The 9,659-nt window shown below is 38.9% G+C and overlaps 1 protein-coding gene across 1 annotated transcript; it reads right to left on the bottom strand.

Moving 5' to 3' along the window:
* Positions 1-6,271: 6,271 nt before the first annotated feature.
* On the bottom strand, positions 6,272-8,202 carry neurod6a (neuronal differentiation 6a). The gene has a single exon (XM_056249266.1). It carries the CDS (start codon positions 8,159-8,161, stop codon positions 7,178-7,180), a length of 984 nt encoding a protein of 327 aa, XP_056105241.1. The 5' UTR covers positions 8,162-8,202; the 3' UTR covers positions 6,272-7,177.
* Positions 8,203-9,659: the final 1,457 nt, after the last annotated feature.

Raw genomic sequence — 9,659 nt, 5'->3', positions numbered from 1 at the left:
ACAGAAAGCTCTCAGATTTCATCAAAAAGATCTTCATTTGTGTTCCGAATATAAACGAAAGTCTAACGGGTTTGGAATGACATGAGGGTGAGTAATTAATGACAGAATTTGTATTTTTGGGTGAACTATCAATTTAAGCAGGCATACGATATGATCACAGACCACTACGTTATGATTTAAATGTAACAACTCAAAAGCCTTTGACCATTCTAGAACTTTCATGAAATATTTTCAAAATTCTATTGCATGACTGAAATCCTTTTGGGGTTTAATTTGGTCAGTGTTTCAAAGAAGTGGGTCTGCACACAGTTGCCTTATTTGTTGAAAGAGAAAGGGAGAGATTTTCGCCTGAAATCTTCTTCACCATTAACTGCAGTGATAATTTATGGCACTGAATCTGGTGCCAAGAGACCATTTGGTCCTTGTGTCTGTGCCATTTTACAAAGACACACAGTCAGTCACACATACAGTACACGCACAGACATGCATTCTTTCTACATAATCACTTATATGCTGTTGTCGTTTGTTTACATTTAATAAAGGACATTTCATCATGTTTTTTTTTTTTTTTTTTTGAAATAAGATTGAAATATCTCACAATGTTGTAAATGGGCAAAACTGCAGTTCAGTGCAAAAAAATCATCATATTTAATGCGATACAACAGTTACAAACTAATAGTTTTAGCATCTGTTTTCAGCCTTAAAAAAGATCAACAGCTTTTCTATTGTTGACACTGATCTAACATTGTCTTATCAAATTTTGGACAGATTCATAAGAGTTACACAAGTCTGTGAAATAAACATCAGCTGAAATGGAGGTGTTCAACTTGTAGGAACTTGGGTCAGAACTGTGTGTCAAAAACGACTAAAGCATACCGTTCTTAATTGATTTTCGTGTTAAAATGTGCGCTGAACATCCAGGCAAAGACATTCATCAGAAATAGCCATTAACTTTACTTTAGTCTACATTTAACACAGAATACAAATGACTTTACTGTCCAACATTCGGGTTTAATGGCTGCTAAATGTGCCTGTGATTAGCCAACATCTACTTCAGACAAACTTCATGTAATTTGTCCAAATGGGAATAGGTCATACATTTTTAATATTAGGTTTTGAAATTCACATTAACGACCTACTAGATTGATGAGCTCTAGGGCCTCTTGATGTCACGCTCTCTGCCAACTAGCTGAAAATCAGCTTTAGATGGATTTGATGGTCAGGCTGAACGTAAAAGAGAATCGTATACCTGTAAAGTCCCGGCACAAAGCGAGTGAGAAAAAACCCAATCCAGACCTGCGAGTCTCTATTTAGTTTAAGTTAAGCTCGTGGGTCAAATGTAAGGGCCGAATAATAACAGAGAGATCAAGTACCCCGGAAACCTCATACTGAAAACACATTTGCGTTCCGTGCCAGGATGGGCACACTCCATGCCAAGTCTAGAAATAGGGGCGTTCATCTCAGCCAGGACGGGTGCCAAACTGACACCAATCTAATATGCAAATGAGTTGCTGGCTGATGATGTGGTTGCTTCTGTGGGGAGGATCACCTGCACCTCCTCTCACAGGACATGGTTTTCAAAGGGGTTTATCTCCTTAAACCCTCTAATTAAAATGAGAAATCCCTAAGCCACAAGCACTCATGCTAAAAAAAAAGAAAAGAAAGAAAGATTATTAGGAAAATTCTGTGTCCCACACCATCTGCGACCCAGGACTTGTGGAGTTTTTTCGGGAACGAGACGGAGAGAGCGAGCGGGAGTGGGACTAACGTATGACAACACCCTTTCTCCACCCGTTAGAGGGGTTCACACAGATAAATCAACATCGCACCAGCTCTACATTGTTCATTCCTAATTACCGTTATTATTAACAAGCAATTCATTCCAGAAACTGTCTCTGAGGCTCTCAGGTGTGAGTTACCGAGAGCTACTGAGTGAACCTTCATTAACAACTATAATCAAACAACCTCCCTCTGAAGCACGCCGGCAGAGATCTCGACATCTGTATCGCATGTTTAGCATGATCTCGGAAATGTGGGTTGCGTCCAAAGTCCTGCACTTTAATAGTGTGTGTATTCAATTATGTGGGTATTACAAATACATTTACAGACATAACAAGAACATAGATACCTGGACAAATATGTTACGCATTCCCATGCATCTTAACAGCATGCAGCCCTGGAAGTAGCCTACACAATTTGAAATCTGCCATCTTTGCCTTCACTCATGACAAAGCTGATTGGGTGATGGCACCAAAAAAATATGCATTAGCTCTTTGTTAATTATTATAAGTCCAATGCATGTTTTAATATCGCTACAATAAAGGGGCACTTGTACAATAATTATTTAATAGTTATTTATTTATATTATATTTGTATAAAAAAAAATGATTCAGTCAGAATGAACAGATATTAAATGGCTGTCAAAAGAGGAAGATGATCCTTGCAGCCAGATGGTGTGATTAGATAATTGACCAGCAGGGGCTAAAGGGCCAAGTCCAGTGACATGTGACAGGCTGCATCCAAATAGGCCTATCATACTTTCCTTCTAAATTTACATAGCAGGCGAAAACGTATATCCGAATGTATTCATAAAACAGAGGCCAAAAAGTACTAATTCAAAGCATTTTAAAATACTTGTTTATTGATATATGTTGTTCTATCAACAACCATGAAAACTTTTTATTTGGGTTTCGTGTAAAGCTATAGGCTAACGTACAAGGCCTACATTTAATTTTTTTTGTTGGAAAACAAAACCGAAAGAAAAAAAACCCCATTGTTTTCAACAAGTCAAAACAACAGTGGCGGCTAAGCTGCTTACCTGTTCATGACCATATTTTTCGGATATCCAATTTTCTTTCGTTATTGAGGAATATTTATGTCGCTAGTGACATTCCAACGCTATCTCACGACCAATTCGTACCAGTGAGTAAAATGTGACTGATTGGTCTAAACCCCAGTGACGGTTAGGTTTAGGGGCGGGGTCAGCGGTCATTCGCATGAATTCATATTGGGCAACTCGTAAAATATGTACGATTTAACAAAAATGTTTACTAATTCGTATGAGTGTGGTCGTATGAATTCGTACGAATTAGCCACCATCTGTAACCATGGACACAGCGGTGAGCCTCAAACCATTCGATTCTTCCGCGCGGAATAGGGGAGCCGATGCACAACTCACGTAATTACAAAACAATGTTCCTCCGCGTAAGTAACTTGTAGTTGGGCTTCAAACGCTAGATGGCCAAAAGTTACACCGTGTATCGAATTGAAAAGCAGGCTAGGCCCAAATTTACCAAAATAAACCATTTGTTGGTTCTTATAGCACTTACACTTAAAACAAATCCATTAAAAATATATGTTAAAATATAGTGGCCTAGGCTATTTAAAAATATGGTGCCCTAGTTCCCATGGCCTGGGATAGCAAAATGTCTAGAATTGCAGCATCAGGTCTATTGTTTGCCCACCATTAAACACCATAACAAGAATTTAGACATCAATTCATTTTGCATATAGCCTAATAGCCTGGCAGGACACATTAATCGTGTGGGCCATTCAAACTAACTGACCACAAACAGCTTTACCACTGTGGACAGATTGAATTTGGTCATCATATTTGGTATGATTCATCCTCCAATGATAGGATTTGGAACAGAAGTGTTGACATCAGAACACAGAATGAAGCATCACACGTGGACAAGGGCTATGATGAGTGATTGTGAACATGGTAATAGTAATTTACCTCCAACCATCCACACACAAATACACGCCCACAAACTCTTATACTCCCACATCTGTGCCATATACCACACAATCAACACAAGGAATTTCTTTTAACTGTTTAAATTTTAGAGTGTGTGTGTGTGTGTGTGTGTGTTTGTATCTATGTATGTATATCTGTGTCTCTTTGTGTGTGTGTGTGTGTGTGTGTGTGTGTGTCCCATACGCAGACTCGTACTGTGACCTACCAGAGAAAGACGGCTCGCTGCTGATCTGATCCGGGATGAAGTTCCTGGCGTTCAGCTGCAGACATCCGGCCACTAAGTTGGTGGTGGGTTGCGAGAGCCCTTTACACAGGGTCTGAACGAAGGTCAAGAGGTCAGGCCTCTTCCCAGTGCTCAGGATCTCGGAAAACGTCCAGATGTAGTTCTTGGCCAGCCACAGGGTTATACAACATATAGATACATAAATACATGCGTCCTAATTCAAAGTCGTCTAACTATGACTTTTTTTCATTATCATATAATTGCATATTTTAACTATCAAAAGTTGTTGATAGTGCAAATTATAAAAAAAGATTCATTTGTTAAAACTTTATAATGTTATACAGTATAGGCTATCTGTTTCCATGTTTTTGCTGTTTCACTTTTTTCCAAGTTTTTTTTTTTACTTTACATTTTATTTTAAACTTTATTCTTATGAAATCGGTTTCACAGATGTCATTGTGACAAATTACCCCATATAGTGTATGTCCCACTATGGAGAAAGAAATATACAAAGTGTCAACTAATAACTGAAAAAGAATTGAAAGAAAAAGTTTTGGTTAGGAATAAAACATTTATTTTATTGAAGTCTTATAAAAGGACTGTGGTAATAAGGCATGCGAGACCCTGTCAGTGATCACACATTTCATTTTGAACTAAAAACAAACACCGATCTAAAAGAAAGCAAGTCTTGTTGAGAACTTTCCACCGGCCTTATAGAAGCATCGAGAAGTGTTGCTGCTCATTTTTCAGCTGTTCGATCCTGACAGCTTTGTCTCTGGGGCAGCATATGTTCTGCCTCTCTGAAATATCGCCACTGTGGGGTTTATCTGACACCTCAACATCCCCACAGCAAATCAACTATCATTGCACACAATCGGTGAATGAGCATGTTGAATTTTTGCACCTGTCAAAAGCATTAATTGTTTTAAGACAACGTGATGGCTAATGAAATATTAACGCATTACTGTCTTTTTTTCGTTGAAAGCGTGAAAAGGAATCAATTAGCCTACAGAAATAAGTCTTGTGAGATCTATAGGCCTGCTACTAATATAAAGCGAACTTATAGAAAGATTGATGACTGTTATGCATTTGGCTCGGCATTTTATCCGAAAGTGGTTCACATTGCATTCACTTATTATTATCACGCATTATAGTCGGGAATCGAACTCACCACACACTTTTGACTGTGGGGTGAAATTATGACAATGCACATTCGCGGGGGAATCGCTGATTTCGGGATCCTGATCCGCAGTCTGTCGCTGTTTGGCCCCCGTCCAGCTCTCTGCTGAGAGATCCAACCCAGACAACCTTTACTCTCCTAAACCCAGTGCTGAACAACATCTCATTTTACAATTAACATTGACTAATGCGTCGCAAAGGCATAAACTAACGCACGAGAAGGATTGCGTGATTTTGGCAGGTAGGCCTAATCATAAATTAAATTCCTTTGTCCTCAGCTTTTCACAGACATTTTATGATCTCCTAGGCCAATTTGAAGGCTATACTTTGAATTTGTAGCTACTTAAATAACATAATAGTCTACATTATCTTTGTACATTTTTAAAGCGTTGTTTTTGTTCATTATGGTTTATAATTTCTAAAACGAAATGCGACATTGTATAATGTTGGTTTAATTTTTTCTTAGTCCTTTTTTTCTTGCGACACAGCGAGGTTGAGATATCTATTCGATTTCTTACAATTTAGATAGGCCTATGCATTTAATTTTTTATTATTTGCATTTGATTTTAGATAGCCATAGGCCTACATGTAGTCTATTCATTCAACAGTGTTTTCAACAGAGAACTGTATTTAATTAAACTTTATTTTACTGTACAAAACAGCTTGACAGTGTACAAAGACCAGTTTCAGTTCATTCAGTCATTTTCACACAAAATAATTAAAATAAAAATCCCGTTTGGTGAGAAAAGTCCAAATGCACGAATCCACCACTGTATACGTCCATGATATGAATGATGCCTGACAAATATATTAAGGCAGGTTTTCCTGTGACATGAGTTCACTAGAAAGCACACAGACATTTCCATTAGATTTTACATGCTTCAAATGCATTTGCTTACAGTGATTGTTCCGAGATTGTAGGCTACGCAATATCACCAATATTTATCGACGACTCTGCATTACAGAAAAGACAGAATTGCCAAACAATCTGTTGCATAATTACATCATCGTGTATTGTGATTTTCCTTTATCATCCTTCTGAAAATTATGCGTAGACAAATGCTATTTATTTGAAATATTTGAAAAATAAAGATGCTCAAAAATCAATTGTCCACATTAATAAAGTTAAATTTCACAAACTGAAATCAATGAAACAAACAAATTAATAACATACCATAATTATTTCGTTTTTCAGAATTACATCCATATATTTGTAAATATCGTCACCTACAAAGTAAATTGATTCAATAATGGCCTCTTCCTGGTGATCTTGGCGTATAAATAATAATAATAATAATAGGCAATGGTTGATTCAATTTATTTACCGACATATAAACATGTGCCTTGTGTAAAACATCACGAAATTTTCGTAAGTAATAACGAAAGTTTTATTCAAAGGAAATAAATAAATTCATGTTTTTAGTTTTTCATGTTACTTTTCATAAACGAATAAACACATTTATGTATTACAAAATGATGAGATATTTAGTCTTGTTAACACTTTTATATTTTGAACTTTGTGTGTAAACTGTTTAGACAAATTTATGTGTATAAATAAAGGGCCAGAATTATATCGAGAATTATATATTGCATAGCACCCTTAGCAATTATTGCTCTCATATTTTACTGAATGTTTATCGCAAATATTTAAATGAACTTATAATTAAATTATGCCTTTCGGGGCAAGAGACCTTATAGTGACAGATTTTTAGATCTATTAATACTCATACAGGCCATGAAATTAAAATGCACACAAACATGAAACTTAAATATCATCCGCGTAAAACACATTCTTGTTAGTGGATTGTTTTCCCATCAGACCACACATTTTGTCGAACAGTTAAAAAACAACAATTCATTTAGGAACACTGTAAGCACATCTTTCATTTAATCAAAAATGATAAATAATAAAACATCCGATTGTCCCAAATCAGAGAAGGACTTTATAAATAATACATGTGCGATTGAAAGTCCTGCATTTTCGGTCCTTTTCACTTACATTTGACTTTCTGTCATTAATTATGAAAAGTGTTTAATTCGTCTTGCACGGGGTAAAACTGGCCACGGAGATGAACGTCATAGGGGAAATGAAGATCTGACGCGCCTCTCGCGCTCTGGCTGATGGAGGAGCGCGGCGGGACCGCGCAATAGCGCGTGCCATAGTGGCAGCTCTTGCCGTATTCGATCGGCTCTTCTTGCTTGAGGGAAAAGATCCCGTTAAAGTTAATAGGAGGGCTTATAGGACCGTCGAACTGAGGGCTTCCGCATTCCGGCGAGACGCTTTCGTAGAAAGTCTCATAGGAGCTGCAGTAGTTGAACGGCCTGAAGGGTTTGACAGGATCTATGGAGGGTACAGAGGGTGTCACCACACCCGGACTGTGGTAGGTCCCGTACACAGACTCGTACTGCGACCTACCAGAGAAAGACGGCTCGCTGCTGATCTGATCCGGGATGAAGTTCCTGGCGTTCAGCTGCAGACATCCGGCCACTAAGTTGGTGGTGGGTTGCGAGAGCCCTTTACACAGGGTCTGAACGAAGGTCAAGAGGTCAGGCCTCTTCCCAGTGCTCAGGATTTCGGAAAGCGCCCAGATGTAGTTCTTGGCCAGCCGCAGGGTTTCGATTTTCGACAGTTTCTGGGTTTTGGAGTAGCAGGGCACCACCTTGCGCAGGCTGTCCAGGGCGTTGTTCAGGCCGTGCATTCGGTTCCTCTCCCTGGTGTTGGCCTCCGCGCGCCTCATCTTGACCCGGTCCACCCTAGCTTTGGTCATTTTCTTTTTCCGAGGCCCTCTCCTCCGAGGCAGACCGTTCTCGTCCTGTCCGTCCTCCCTTTCGTCCTCGTCTTTCTCCGAATCCTCGTCCTCCATAGCGTGGGAGAGCGTCTCCTCCTTTTTAAACGGCTCTTGTTTATTGACCTTCATTTCACCCACGCAGTCCCGTGGAAAGTTTGCCCCGAATTGGGTGTCCATTATGACAGGATCCTCAAACGGAAGAGTCAGCATTGTGCTCTTACTGGGGATGATGAGAAGATAATAGATCTTCTGAATCAATCAGCAGCGATTTAAAAACAACAGCCTAAACATTACCAGGTGCTCAATAAATACAATGCTGCACTAACATAACAAATAATTATCACAGAATTCCATTTGAGTGATACGGATCCTCTAATCAAATCAATGTACATTGACATAAACACAGCTGCAACAAACAATGCAACAGGAATAAAATATATAAACTTGTATTCATGTGTGATATTGCATGAGATATAAGCCATTCAAATCTGGTTAAAATAAAAGACATAGTCGTTCGGCACGGATGTCAATCCTTACCTGGAATATGATGTTAGATGTCAGTTTTCATATTTCCTTCATATGAACTTTTTTTTCCGCGAGGCGTTTTAGCAGGTGAACAGCTCGTGCGTTTTTCTCACCTCCCCACTGTTCTCCTTGTCTCGCGCTAAGAGAAATGACACTGATGCCAACTGCCAGAGCTGGTACCCATGCCATCTGCCGCTGACGTCACGTGGCACGGGTTGGTCACGTGACCGGCTCCCGGGGGACCTGTATTCCTCCCCTGATCATCTGGTGTGTGCCTCGAGCTGCGTACCACTGCAAAGCCACAAAGCAGCCTCAAACAAGGACCGACCACCAGCATCCACCATTAGAATCTGATGCCATGATAAACAGGAATGCTGTGAAGCGGTCAGGGAATGACATTTCTTAGTCTTTGCTGTTATAGATTTTCATGCAAACACACCTATAAGTGGAATTGAGACAAAAATAGTTTGTGATTTATATCAGGTATATCCTGTAAACATGGAAAAGGAATGCTGGTGAATGACAGCAAGAACTGGATGATTGATGGCTCTTGTTTGCTTGGTCAGCCTCTTCAAGGGCGTTTGCTAAATTACTGATCCTACTGTCTGTCATCATCGTACAGGCCATTTTCTGCAGTGAAGTTCACTTATATAAAGTGAAAACATCATGCTTTGACCAAGTAAATCAAATAATTAAGTTGAGATAAATTCACTGTTTGACAGTGAATAAATATAGCCAGTCAACAGGGATTCTGAGATTTTAAACAGCTGTTTTCGTTCTTATTTCTTCTACATATGAACGTAAATCTTTTTTTTTTTTTGTTTACACTCTCTCTCTCTTTCTCTCTCACACGCACACACACTCACACCATCCCTCCCCACCTCCCTCACACACAAACACAGACATCCACATTCACACCACTCAGTATGCGAATGAATCTAACGAAAACAGGTCCAGGTCACGTTTCACTCCACAAAGTTATACTGTGCATAAAGAAAAAGCTTATTTTAGGAGCATTATTTTGTTATTATTATTCAGATTATGACATTGTGATGCTTCCCCCTCAAATTATGCAGTGTATCCGGATGTTTTTTTATTTCCTTTTGGTCATTCTCATTATTGTAATATGGTTATACCATAATTTGTACTGCACTACATCTAATATTTTTATTTAAATTAGTAT

The sequence above is a fragment of the Rhinichthys klamathensis genome, unplaced genomic scaffold, assembly GCF_029890125.1.
Source record: "Rhinichthys klamathensis goyatoka isolate OS25496 unplaced genomic scaffold, OSU_Roscu_1.1 h1tg000059l_1, whole genome shotgun sequence".
NCBI classification, from domain to species: Eukaryota; Metazoa; Chordata; class Actinopteri; order Cypriniformes; family Leuciscidae; genus Rhinichthys; species Rhinichthys klamathensis.
Note: the sequence above shows the minus strand (reverse complement) of the source record. Positions and strands in the feature narration are given on the sequence as shown.